Source organism: Marmota monax, unplaced genomic scaffold (assembly GCF_021218885.2).
Source record: "Marmota monax isolate L192 unplaced genomic scaffold, Marmota_monax_Labrador192_F-V1.1 WCK01_AAM20220418_F8-fsc00192, whole genome shotgun sequence".
Taxonomy (NCBI): Eukaryota; Metazoa; Chordata; class Mammalia; order Rodentia; family Sciuridae; genus Marmota; species Marmota monax.
In genome coordinates, this window is record NW_026693786.1 from 1 (window position 1) to 14,262 (window position 14,262).

At 48.3% G+C, this 14,262-nt stretch overlaps 1 protein-coding gene across 1 annotated transcript; it reads right to left on the reverse strand.

Annotated features, from left to right (window-relative positions):
• Positions 1–82: 82 nt before the first annotated feature.
• Positions 83–2,953, reverse strand: Pabpc1l2b (poly(A) binding protein cytoplasmic 1 like 2B). Its single transcript, XM_058584914.1, has one exon. It carries the CDS (start codon positions 2,388–2,390, stop codon positions 1,686–1,688), a length of 705 nt encoding a protein of 234 aa, XP_058440897.1. The 5' UTR covers positions 2,391–2,953; the 3' UTR covers positions 83–1,685.
• Between the last annotated feature and the right edge of the window lie 11,309 nt (positions 2,954–14,262).

Consider the following 14,262-nt stretch of genomic DNA (forward strand, 5'->3'; position numbering starts at 1 on the left):
AGTAAGTACAGAAAGTTATGTGCACTATGATATTCTTGGCAATTTGATTAGGATAAGAAAAAAAATGTAAGGTGACAAAGATGTTCAACAAAGACAAAATATGTAAAAAAAAAGTAGACATAACTATATATAAAATAACACAGATGTGTACATACATTGATCTATCATTGTATTTAGCCCATTCATACACCAGAATAATAGACTCCCATAGAAAGTAGTGTAGAAGAATATTTAATGACATGAAAGGAAGTTCAAGAATATCTATACATCTATGTCTATAATCTATATTATATTTTCATGTGTGAAAAAGCAGATATTGAAACAGTATATACACTAAATTCACATATATATATATCACACGAAAAAAAACTGGGTAGGTACACATAAGCATGTTTAGGAACGCATGGGTAGTCATTAGGATTGATTACTGACAACATTAATTTTCTTCTGTTGATTTGTCTGCGTTGTGATTTTTTTTTTCCTGCAGTGAAGCTGAATTTTTTTTGGACAACAGGGAAGGGGACATAAAGTGGACACAGGGGGAAAGGGTGATTAACAGTATTCTATTCCAGCAAAACAACCAAGGACAGCGAAATAGCATTTGCAGCCCATCTGAGCTGAACAAGGTACACACACACACACACACACACACGCACGCACACACCCCCCCCCACACACACACCCCAATTACAGCAACAAGAAGACTATGCAGGGAAAATGGGCATACTCTTTTTACTAGCTGCGCTGGCTGGCACAAGTGCAAATCAGCACGATGCTTATGAAGGGGGCCTTTTGGTAACACACAGGAAAAGTCTCTGAAACGTCTATATGTGGATCCTGCAAGTCCACAGTTAGGGAGACCATCCAGGATGCTAGCAAAGATTTGGCTTGACAAGGAAGGATTCACTCATCAGAGCACGCAGAGTTGGTTTTAAACACAGGGAAAGAACTAGGCACCACCTGAATGTCCAACAATGCGGGAATGATTACAGAAATGTTAAGGTCCATGGATACACAGGAGCACTCTGCAGGCACTGATGATGACGTTTCATAAGCCTGTTGAATCGCATGGAAAGAAGTTCAATGGGTTGATTTTTGTTTGGTTTTAGTTGCTGAAAAAGCAGGTTAAGAAACACCACATAGATGAACCATTCTACAACAGTATGTAAAGAGGGGAGGTGGGGTGAGGGCAAGAGGGAGGGAGATAAGAGAGCCTGGAAAAACAGCACACCAAAAAGGTAAAAGTGGTTCTCTCTGGGAAGTGGGATCAAAGGGAGCAACTACTCTCTTGCTTTTCTCTCATATGATTTCCTTCTCCTTTCTGATAGTTGTACCATGAAATTCTATCACCTGTGCAGTAAACAAAGAGAGACAGAAAATGCGCTCATGAACCAAACCACAGGGAGAAGAGGCAGCCTTTAACTTATCAAATGGCACAGATTAGTAGGGTTGCTCAGGACGCCCTAGGTAGGGTGGGGGGCGGGGCAGGGGAGGACAGAAGGAGAGGAGGCAGAAGCTAGGAAGTGGGGAAAGGGGGGAGAGAGGAAAGACTCTGGGAGGGGGCCGGGAGAGGGAGAGGGAGGTGGGGGGAAGAGAGAGAGACCTGCACTCCCAATACAATACACTGCTGGTGGGTTGGGGGGGGGGGGGTTGTAAACCGGGTGGGAGCCAAGATTTGGCTTTGCTCATCGCAAGGTGGCCTCCTCATCGGTGTCATCCTGGAAATCCTTGACGTCACCACTGGTGGACTGCCTTGCCCAGGCTCCCCTTTCAGCCTCTCTCTCTTTATGCGACTTGAATCTCCCGACGAAAATTTTGCGGTAGTTTAGGAACATGCCATTCATCGCATCTATGGCCCGCTCCGCCGACTCCTGCTTCTGGAAGTGCACGAACCCATAGCCCTTGGGCCCCTTTTCATCACAGGCCACTTTGCAGGAGAGGATGTTGCCAAACGCCGAGAAGATGTTGTACAGCGCCTTGTTGTCGATGGTCTTGCCCAGGTTCTTGATGAAGACGTTGCCCACCCCGCTCTTGCGGAGCGAGGGGTCCCTCTGGGACCACATGATGCGCACTGGCCTGCCCTTTATGACATCAAAGTTCAGGGTCTCTAGGGCTCGCTTGGCATCCACTGGTTGCTGGTAGTTGACATATGCGTAGCCCAAAGAGCGGCGGGTGATCTTATCCCTGCAAATGCGGATGGACAGGATCGGCCCCGCTGGGCTGAACTTCTCATACAGCATTGCCTCGGTCACCTCGGGGTGCAGGTCGCCCACGTACAGAGAGGCCATGGGAAAATCGGGGTTCCCTTCCGAGCCCCCGCCCAATTCCGCACCTGCATCCTCGGCGGCCAACGCCGCCGCTAGCTCCTCATCCACATCCAGCTCCCCCATGCGGGGCGCCGCAGCCTCCACTGCTGCGGAGGCGGCAGCGGCAGTGCTGGCCTCCGCCGCAGCCACCAAAGCTGACGCCCGGGCGGCCTCCCCCTCCTGCCCCAGGTTGGCCTCTGCCTCTGCCTCCTTTCCGGAGGCCTCGGCCTCCACCTCGGCCTCCACCTCTGCTTCCGCCTCCGCTACAGAGGCCTCCGCCACCGCCTCGGCCACGGTCGCCGCCGCAGCCTCTGCCGCTGCGGCAGCCGCAGCCGCCACCGCCGCCGCCACCGCTGCTGCCACTGTCGCCGCTGTCGCCAGGATCACCACTGACACTGGGCCGCTGCCGCGACCTCCCTTCCAGAGAACTGAGTGGGTGGAGAGGAGGGGGAGGGCAGGAGGCCCGGTGGGTGCTGGAACCCGGGACAGGGGTTGCGATCGGGAGCTGAGGAAGGGGGCCCCAGAGCTAGCCGATCTGGCGAGTCCAAATCACCTGGGATGGCGAGCGCCGCCAGGAGCGCGCCGATGCGAGTCGCCGCAGCCTGCAGCCTGCTGCTGTTGCCGCCGCCGCTCGGTCGTGGGCTAACGTGCGGGGCGCGGGCGGGAGGGCGGCGTGTGGTGGGGGGCGGGGGGTGTTGGCGTCTGCGGTCCGGGCAGCTGGGAAGGCTTCTGTCTCTTTGGTTCCCCCTGTGGCAGCTGCGGGGCTTTGGGGCCGCGGGTGGTGGGAGGGGGTGGGAGCCAGAGCCAGAGCAGGAGCACAGCCTGAGGCTAGAGGCGGGGTGGCTATGGAGGTGGGATGGGGGTGTTCAGTGTTCAGCCTCTTGGGGCCTCTGCATATTCATGAAGAGGATGCCAGGGAAAGGGCTCCACTGTGGACCAAAGGAATTCGGGTCCCATGGTGGGGGCGCGGGGTGGGGGGCGGGGCTGTTTTTGTGCCCTTCTCCTTGTAATGGAACATTTCAATGTTTAAATCAAGTACCTTGCAAGAGTGGGTGGGGGTGGCCTTGAAGATAAACAAAGCCAAGGAAACGAGTTTTCAGGGGTCCCTCCCCCACCACAAAGCACAGAGGGCCTCAAAGTCACCACCACCAATGAAAACATTCCCTTTCGGAGGCTCCCAAGCTACCCATGCAGCCGACTAGTCTGTTTTCTGAACCCTCCTTCCTTTTTCCAGTTCTTTCCCTCCTCTGCCACAAATATTTATGGATGGCCCCTGCCAGTCCTTAGGGATGCAGAGGTCTGGGAAACAGGGGGACATAGCCTGGTTTTTAGCTTTTTCTTGGAGCAAACAATCTGGACTGGAAACCCTATCCCAGCAGAATTATGGACTTAGGTTTCTGAACACCCCAGCTCGGGCCCACCTGCCTGGAAGTGGGAGGATCAAGAGCACCCTGTTTCTAGGTCCATCCTCAATCCTCACATGAGAAAGGTCAAATCAAGGGCAGGGAGCAGGCCCTGGTCCAGAGCCAGGCACTTGTTTAGTCTTGGCTGTGCTCTCAAGGTGCTGAGGTTTCCAACCTGGACCAAGAAAGGCACATCCACATTCAAAGAAAAATTTAAACAAATCCTGAAATCTCTCTCTAGAATGAGGTTCCTAGTCCTAGTCTACCAGCTATACCTACAGCACTGGTGGCTAGGAGACAGGCAATGATGTGATAACTGAGCAATGGGCGTTGATGTGTTGAGGTATGGGGCAGGAAGAAAAGAAGTGATTCCTATGTGTATATGCATGAGTGTGTGGGGGTGAGTGTGTGTGTGTGTGAGAGAGAGAGAGAGAGAGAGAGAGAGAGAGAGAGAGAGAGAGAGCGGGGCAGGGGGCTGGGGACAGAGAGAGATAGGAGCAATGAGGCTACGCAGGGCTTAATGTTGAGGGAACAGATCAGCGAGCAGCTAGCAGCCCTCAGAGTAGATTGTAATGGAAACTAGATTCCCAAATTGTACAGAAAGGAGAAACAGCCACTAATTCTTCCTAGTAGGAATCAAGGGAGGCTGCCTCAAAGATGAAACACCCTGAGGTAGGCCCTAAAAGATGAGTAGCAGTCCATCAGGTCTAGACAGGAGGGGAGGCACTGGAAGCAGAGGGATCACTTGTGTGTTCAAGGCCCTGTGGCAAGATAGCGCTCACATGGTATCTTCTGATCATGCCTGATAATCTGATGTGGATAGAGCTCATGGTCTCCAAAGGTGCAGAGTAGGGTTGGGCATGGTGGCACATGCCTGTTATCCCAGCAGCTTGGGAGGTAGAGGCAGGAGCATCCCAGGTTCAAAGTCAGTCTCAGCAGCCCAGAGAGGTTCTAAGCAACTCAGTGAGACCCTGTCTATAAATAAAACACAAAAAAGGGCTGGGTATGTAGCTCAGCGGTTGAGTGCCCCTGGATTCACTCTACAGTACCCCCCCCCCAAAAAAAAAGGTGCAGAGTAGGAGATAGGGCCTGAAGGCAGAGAGGTGAGCTAAGGTGCCTGAAACCTGCACTCCAGATCACAGGCTCCACTCTTGTGCATATTCAAGCAGGGAAGATTTACAATCAGAACTTCAGAGAGAGAACAAATTGATCATCCACATTCACATAAGTACCCATGTGTGAGCACACACCTGTGCTTGTTTATGGCGTACACACAGATCAATCCAAGATGGGGGTGGCAAAAAAAAAAGTAGACAGTCACATGGGACCAGTTGCAAAAGAGTCAGAACAAACCTGTCTCATCCCTCTTTCATTCGAGATATGGGGGTCTCACACTTACCATGAGCCAGTGGGTACAGATATTTAGATAACAACCAAGGGACCAAACATAGTGCCTTCATCCAGGACATCTTCACAACACTGGAGCTCATGCTGTCCCTATGGATAACAAAAATGCCAGCAGCAGCATATATGTGCCAGGTGATTGGACTGTAGTGGCCATGGAGTATCATGGGCTCAGCACATACCTCCCTACCCCCTGTCCATCCACTGTGATTGGGTAAATGAACCTGGCTTTCTCTGGTGGTGATGGTAGCTGGACCTGAGCAGTCACGCATGGAAGAACAACCACTGTGAACCCTGAACCTGAGAAAGCCACCAAGTTACCATGGCGGGGGGGGGGGGGGTGGCGAGACAGTGAGAACTTATCCTCGCTGCCTGGCAAGCATCCCAGGTTGGCTGAGCAGCAGACACACGCACACAGACTTACACCTTGCTGGCTTGCAGAGCCCAGCTCTCTGGCCCTAGGCAGGGCGAGAGACAGCAAAGGCAAGGGGCAGAGAACTAGGAGTATCCTGCAGTACAGTCCATAGCTGACCACAGTGACCACTGCCACAAAACTGCTAGGAGCCATCTCCTGGGGGTCCAGGTTGCTTGCAGGCAGAGGTTGATGAGCTGTGCCTCACCATTTTAGGTGGTTGTCCAAGAGGAACTCGAGGATGCAGAGGCTCAGGGGGAAGCCATGATTGCTGCTGAGTGGGGATGAGGTGATGAGATTATGTGATGTGACTGTGTGTGTGGCTGGAGCCCTGTGCCAGAGGAGATGGAGGGAGGGAATGAAGAAAGGTGCAGTGATGGGCAGGAGCCACTGGAGAGGTTTGGTTCTTAGGGTGCTCTGGGGAGCCAGGGAGAGTGTCATGGTTGAATTTACATTCAGTAATTTCCCTCTGGCTGCTCTGTATGGAAAACGTTGCAAGTGGGCAGGGCACAAAGGAAAGCAAAGGAACCAGTTATGAGGCTCCTGCGATCGTCCAATGGAGAGCCGGCAATGCCTTGTCCCAGACCACAAGCATAATGTGGAGAGCAGTGGGTGAATTCCTGTGGAATTTTGCAAACAGAAGAGGCGGCACTTGCTGGTGGGTTAAGGGCAGTTGGTGAACCAACTTCAGAAATGAATGTTTCCTGTGGGGATGTTTCCTTGCACATGCTCATCAGGGAGGTGCCAAGCGTGGTCTTTGGAGGTAAGGGGACCAGGTGGGGTAGGTTTTGAGAGGGGTGAGAGACAGTTGGGAGTGTGTATGGAGCTCCTGTTTGCACGAGGAGGACAAGCCCACAAAAGGGATTGAGAAGGACTGCTCCTTGCTGCGTGTAGGGGAGTTGGTTTAACGTGAGATGAGGACAACTTTGTGGGCTGGGGTTCGGACTTCTCTTTTTCATCATCTCCCAGTGAGGCTTTGAAATGAGAGCTGTGGATATGGAGACCTTCAAAGAGTGGTCTGCTGTTCCGTGTGGCCCACCTCCTTCTTCCTATCAGGAGGGAGATAGCCAAAGGAGTGGGAGTATGGTTCGGAGAGGAGGGAAAATATAGAAAGAGTGGAGGAAGGAAGGGGTGGGTTGGCACCAGTTGGGAGATGGACAGATGGACTCTATGCAAAAGTGCATCAAAACTCCAAAGTCAGGGGTCCGCTTTGTGAAGCCTCCTCCCATGTATTTCTCATTGCCGGGGCTGCACGAGGATGCATAGCAGAATGGAGAACGGAAGCCTAAGTGTATTTAGGGATAGGCATATTGTCTCTGTTCATTTGCACCAGACTCCTCCAAACAAAAATAATTGTGAGATTCAGCCCAACAAAAACTCAGCTCAGGCTTTTATCTAGGGAGTGCCCCTGTTATTTAACAAAGATGAACACTTGCTATGAAATGATCTCAAATACCACCCATTTAGCAAACGGATAAGGTTCTGAAGAGTCCAGGGAGACAGATGTGAGCGCAGAGGGATGAAATGGGAATTGGTCCTATGGAAATCAGAGCTCCACAACATAAGGACATACCTGCAAGCATGTTTCATCACAGAGCAACTCCTACCGGGCAAAGTAGAACATGAAGCAAGCATCTATCGGCTGGAGAAAGACTGATGCATTGTGGCAGAGCCATTTTGTGCATGGGTGATCACACAAACACCAACGAGCGTGACTTATAACGTGGGATGATTCAGTGGGGTTTCCAAAACCGTGTGCTATTTCTAGGTGGGGGAAGGCGAGTTGCAGAGGAGGCAATGGTATAATGCCCTGACATTGGGGGTGGGCTAGAGGAGGAATGAGGCCAAGAGATGATGTCCTACTTGTTGGACTGTCTATGTGATGTCTCTTCCTGCATATCTCATAGGCATTTCATCCTAATACAGCAACGTGGTGCCCCTCACACCCTCCCCACTGTCTGCAACCATGCAACTTCTGCAGCATTCCTCTCTGAGGAACGCTGAGTAACACCACCACCCATCTGGGTATTACCCTGAAATAAAAATGGAGAGCCAACCCTGTCACCTACCTCTCTGCACATACCTCTGGCCACCCCACCACCCCTCAGCAATTCCTACTGCCTCTGTCTCCCAAGGGCCCTCACCATGGGAAGCTCTTCAGCTCCTCTGGAGTCATGTTTTATGTCACGTGCATTCCCACGGTAGCCTCCTGACTGGTTATCCCTTTCCACCAAAGTTACTTCTCTGTCCAGTAGCCAGGCTGATGTTTCTGGGTGTCAACCTACTTTATACACAAACAGAGATATGAAAAATTGTGGCATATATGTGTAATAAGAATTGTGATGCAAAAAAGTACATGTTTGAAGACATGAATTGGCGTGAACATGTTATATACAAAGATATGAAAAATTGTGCTCTGTATGTGTAATAAGAATTGTGCTTCTCCTTTGCTAGCAAAGCAATAAGCCTTCATTTTCCTTTTCTTCTAAACTGTGTCCTTATTAACTGTGTCCGCTGTTGAAGCCAGATTTAAGGAAAGGTAGTTAGTGTGGTTAAGGAAATCAGGTCTAATATCAAGGAAGATAAAGAAAATGGGGGACATTATCTAGAATGGAGTCCAGGAAACCAGAGCAGCACTTGGGGAAATTGAAATGTTATTGTCCCCAATGCCCAGAACCCATCCTAAGGAACTGTTAATGAAACAGCTCCCAGCAAACAGGGAGGTGCTAATCAAAAAGCACCCCAGGCCCTCCCTGCCTAGATTACTCTTCAGCCCACCTATCTCCCACCTTTTGGCCTTCCCACTTGCATTCTATCACTGCAGGATAAAGGGGAAACAAAGGACAGGAATGTGGGAAGACTTAAAAGAAGACTTAGCTATAAAAAAAGGGAAGACCTTGCCCTTCCAGGGATTCCACCTGCCTTTCTGGTCCCTTTCTTCCTCTGGGGAGAAGTCTTTTCTGCTGTCCTTTTTTTTTTTTTAAGAGAGAGCGAGAGAGTGAGGGGGAGAGAGAGAGAGAGAGACAGAGAGAGAAGTTTAATATTTATTTTTTAGTTATCGACGGACACAACATCTTTATTTGTATGTGGTGCTGAGGATCGAACCCGGGCCGCACGCGTGCCAGGCGAGCGCGCTACCACTTGAGCCACATCCCCAGCCCTCTGCTGTCCTTTTTAAAAAAAAATTCATTTTTTAGTTTTAGGTGGACACAATATCTTTATTTTATTTTTATGTGGTGCTGAGAATTGAACCAATGCCTCACACATGCTAGGCAAGCTCGCTACCACTTGAGCCACATCCCCAGACCCTCTGCTGTCCTTTAATAACCCCTTCCACTCCACACTTGCCTCTGCGTGCTTCTCTGGTGTTATACTTCAGCATTCGGGAAAGCAAAGACTCATCACAGCTAAACAACAGTAACGCTGTCATGTATTTAAAAAAATAAAGTCAATTTTTTAAAAAAAAGGTGAATTGCGTCTTCTGCCTTCCCTCCTTAAACACCCAGTATGGCTCCCCAGTTCACTTCGACTAAAGTGCTTGTGACAGTGGTCCACTTCACCTTTGAAATACAGCCCTCACTGTGATTTTAAAAGGGACATGTTTTTCCTTTGCTCTTCTACCTCTTGCCCTCCAAAAACTGGGCATGGGGAACAAATTCTGTTTTCCTATCTTGAGCCTAGTTATCTGTCCTGGAGCACTTGCCCACCCCAGGGAGGAGATGGCATGGGAAGATTTAGGAAGTGGCTATCTCCCAGATTAACAAGTGAATTTCAACACACCAGAGGGCTCACCTGGGACCCCTGTCAGGACACTCCTGGAAGGCAGCCTTTGAAGAGCTTCTTTAAAAGCCTTCGGTTCTCCATGATGGTCTGAATCACAGCCTCTGGGGCTGGAGTTCCCTGTGCTTCTCCTTTGCTAGCAAAGCAATAAACCTTCATTTTCCTTTTCCTCAAAACTGTGTTCTTATTAAATTGGTATCAGGGACAAAGATTGAGCTTTTGGGAATATGCGGACTCCTCGGTGTGGCTTAAGTATAATGGGCTGCTTGATGTGACCCCTGGCCAAATTCCCTGTTCTTGCCTCTCTCTGCCCTGGACAACATGGGGCTTTGTTGTTAGGACTCTTTGACTCCTCTGGGCTCTGAGCTGGATTCTTCCTGTGGGCTTCCACCTACCTGAAACCTTCCTCCCTCCTTTTAAAATCGTAAAGGAGTTTCTGAAAATACAGGAAATTGCAGCAGGTCACAGAAGAGATGCACAACATAGGTCAGAATGGGAAAGTAAAAGAAAAAAAATATTCTGCTCTAACTGTCAGCCAGAATGGGAAAATAAAAGAAAAAAAAAATTCCCCTCTGTTGTCACCAGGTGTTTAGATTGTTTAGGGTAATGAATCAGTACAAAATACAGCTACCACCCCTTTGCTACCCTCTGCATTCCATCCCTCTGTGTCCTTCCACAATGTGGCCTACCTAGGAGACAAGGGAGAGCTAGGTTTCTCTCTCACACTTCTATTCCTCTGTCTGTCCCCTTTCCCCTTTCCCCCCTTTCCTGGGATTGAGGATCCCTTTGACTCTTTACTCTCTGTCTCCAGGAAGCAGGCAGAGTCCACCAAAGGGATGCTAATTGGTGTTATTTGGCCTCTGGATGGTCATGAGGAAAGAAGAGTGTTCCCTGGCAGTTCTTACCTATTCCTGAAGTTCTGGGCCTGGCTGTGGTGAGAACCAAAGTAGATGGGCCATGGAATCAAACTGGCTTGTAGACCGACTTCCAGAGCCAAACTCATAGCCTCTCTGAGCCCTAGTATGCTCATGGAGTTTGAATTTCAGAAACTCTGATTGAGGATACTAAGAGTTTCCTTTCTAAACTAGGAGTTTTGCCCCAACCCTGCTCTGGAAGCAAGAACAAAGGGTGCTCTTGACTGATGGTTTCGACTTGACAGTCCAGAGGTTGTTCTCTCTGGAACCAATTCACCTTCAGACACATGCTTAAAGGTTTAACTGACAGCCTTCTTTGTCATAATCCCAGGCAGTTTACAGGAGGAGTGACCTTATCCTCATAACTATATACCTAAAGATGCATCAAAGGCCATGACAGACTAGTGTTGCTTTCCTTGGTCAAATTGCTTTACCTTCTTTTATTTTTTCTTACCTTTGGAGTCCTCATCTGAACAAAGGGGCATTTGTAAGGGTGAAAAATGATAATGTATGGTAAATGTTTTCCACCAGTGTGTGGCATGCGTTCAATGCCCAATACAATAGACTCCTTATTAACCCCCTTTCCCTCTGTCCTGAGGGTATGCTTGTTGTTCTGCTGGTTTTTGAAGGCCAGAGACTTTTCTTTTTGGCTCCTCAGGAAAGCAGGAAATTTCTCTCTAACCAGAGCAAAGTATCAGCATAGAGAGAGTCTGAGTTTCCAGGCTCCACCCTGGGCAATGTCTGGGTTTGATTCCAGGCAACTGCCTGATTCTCTGAGCTTACACACTGGTTGAGGTTTGCCACAGTCCTCCCAACCCTAAGACCTTCAATCTTGTGAGGTTCGAGGATGTTGCAAATGAATACACGACAGCATGGCCTTGTCTGTGCTCAAGAAAACCACGCAGAAGACTGGAGAATAAGGTCCCAATGAAGTGGGGTATTGAGCCAGGAGTGAGTTTTCTGCTATCCCTTCGAGCAACCTTTTGGGTGCCACCTTGGACATAATTTACCCTAAGGTGACACACTCCTTCAACTGTTTTGCTATAGTGCCACCATTCTGAGTGCATTTGGATGGTCTCATGATGCCTCTGGAACAGTATCTTCAATGCCCAGGACTCTGATGCGACTCATTCGTGGACTCTGAAGCGACTCATTCCTGGACTCTGGAGTGTGAGAGGCTGCTGTCTCATGAGTCCCATGAGCTGTTGCACAATTTAGGTTCTCACTTGTTTAACAGATGCAAAATGAATTCTCCTTCACTATGGCAAAATCTTGCTAATGTCATCGTGATGAAACTTGGGACCTCCTCCCATACACGCCATCTTCTAAACACTTTTCTCAAAAAATGTTTGTCCTTAATGAGCAGAAGCCATGCATGTGGTAGACTTGTCCCTGAAAGCTTGGTCCTTGTCCTCGATGCCAGTCCAAGAATAGACAAGGTCTTCACAAAAAGGAAAATGTTTCATTGCTTTGTTACTAAAGGAGAAACACAGGGGACTCCTGTCCCAGAGCCTGTGATTCTGCCCATCATTGGGAAAAGGGGTTTTTTAAAGGGGTGATTCAGAGAAAATGAGATCAGGAAGGAGAGATGAGGAAGGAGAAGATGAGGGAAAAGATCATGGAGGAGAAGGTTAGGGAAAAGAAGATCAGGCAAAAGAAGGTCGGTGAAAAAGAAAAAAAAAAACCCATAAGTTTCAGAGCAACAAGGGATGTAGTCAAAGCATCAAGAGAACCCCTGTTATAGACTGAGAAGTGGTGTTCAGAAAGCACAAAGTGGCTTATGGAGAGCAGCACAGAACCAGGGGCCCATCACTTCCTACTCCCGGGGTGGTTCACAGGGTTCAGAGAGGGTTTGAATAATTTCTGTTTTTATTCTTCTGGCAGTTACCACCTTATATCTAAATAAAGAGCTCACCCTTCCATTTCAATACTTCATCAGCTTCAGACATCAACAAGCGATCGACCCCATTCTACTAAAGAGGAAGGTGCTAACTCACTTATTGTGTTGTTAATCTGCCTTCTCCTTCTTTCTCTCAATTTTTATACCTGCTTCCGATTTTTGAGTCCCTCCTTTGGTGATTCTAAATAACTTTCAGTGAAACATTTTACTCTCGGCTCCTTCCATACACCATGATAGGTTTTCCCTGGTTTCCTACATTAAGAGGGTATTTCCTTCCTACCACCCCTTTCCTTCCTTCAACCTCTCCTCCTGCTTTCTGCATCCTCCACATGCAAACAGATTGACACATACTTATGTCCACTTCTGGAAACCTCATTGAATCCCTTGAGGCTTGAAACTACACAAGTCTTCTATCTTTTAGCGAATCTCTAATAACATTGATCAGAGGACTTGTTTCCTCCCTGAGTGTGGCCTGCATCGCTAGACAGAGATGAACCCCCATCTCCCCAAGGACATATCCTCTCTTTTTCTTGGTTGCATGAGCTTCTGAAAATTCTGCCACATGTTGGCAGGGTCTGGGATGCGATTCGAAGTAAGGCACTCATGTTCCACAGTTAGTCCTGCTGGCCACTGTGTTATTCTGCCCTGAGTATCCCATCTTTGGTTCCTGGAGTCCATAAACATTACCAAGTTAACCCATGCTATTGACACAAATGCAACAAAGCACAGAGGCATGAATAAAGATCGACAGTCCCCTTACTATTTATTACAAGCCCCACCAACCCCAGACACCTGAGGTTACAGAGAACACATTTATCTGCTATTTGGTGATGCTTTTCTTTCTCAAGCTCATAGAAATAAATTGCAATGTGTTGACATTTTTCTGTGCAGGCACTTCTTTTCCTTTGGTCCGAAATGGGATTGTACACTCCATGCTCTTCTGCAACTTCCTACATTCACAGAACAGGTTAACACAAGCAGAACCCATTAATTTGTCGCACTGAAGGCTACAGAATCACCCACACTAGGGTTGAACCGGACTTTATGTAACAGTTCTCTGATGGCTTCCCACGGTTTGTTTTTGCCCACCAGCCTCTTTCAATCACGCATCTTTTCTCAGGCTCCTCTTAAGATGTCTGCTTCTTTTTGTTCTTTGGCAGTTGCCTTGTAGTCGGTTTTTGGTGGGCTTCATCCTTCATCTTGTTTCCTGCTTGGGCTTCGTAGAACTGCCTGGAGATCTGAGTTTATAGTTTTGCCTCATATTTGGAACATTTTCTACTACGATCTCTTCAAATATCTATGCATCCCCCCTCCCCTCTTTTCTTCAGTGAGCCCAACTGCATGTCTGCTTGGTGACTTGATATATCCCCAAAGGTCAGTGAGTTTCTCCACATTTTTTTTTCTCTCTCTCTGTGTGTGTGTGTGTGTGTGTGTGTACTGGAGAGTGAACCCAGGGGCACTCGACCACTGAGCCACTTCCCCAGTCCTATTTTGCATTTTACTTTCGAGACAGGTTCTCACTGAGTTGCTGTGCTAGCTTTGAACATGCGATCCTCCTGTCTCAGATACCCGAGCTGGGATTACATGCGTGCACCACCGCGCCCGGCAAGTTTTTCCACATTTTTGGTTGAGTTTTTGAGGCTTCACTGAGGTGTAAGTGATGTACAAAAAGATGCTCCTATTTAAAGCACACCACTAGGTATTTTGACATATGCTCTGTGGCACAATCACCACAGTCAAGATAGGGAACATTTTCACATGCCCTCGTCAACCCCTCCCTGCAACTCACTCTGACACTCTCCTCCCCATACCAGCAAACACGGATACCTTTCTGGAACTGTAGGTTACTTTGCATTTTCTGGAAATGTGCACAGTGATTGTGAAATACACACATGTGCACACACATTTTGCAATATGGATTTAAGGGGCTGACTGCTTTAAATTAAAATAATTACTTTGAGATTCACTGTGCCTCAGTAGTTCATCTATATTTGTTGCTGTGTTGTGTTCTCTTGTCAACATACTTTATATACAAACAGAGATATGGGAAATTGTGGTATATATGAGTAATAAGAATTGTAATGCAAAAAAGTACACATATAAAGGCATGAATTGGCATAAACATACTGTATATACAAAGCTA

Bases quoted from the DNA above. Each gene is read 5' to 3' on its own strand.
- Pabpc1l2b (XM_058584914.1), bottom strand. From the start codon at position 2,390: ATGGGGGAGCTGGATGTGGATGAGGAGCTAGCGGCGGCGTTGGCCGCC.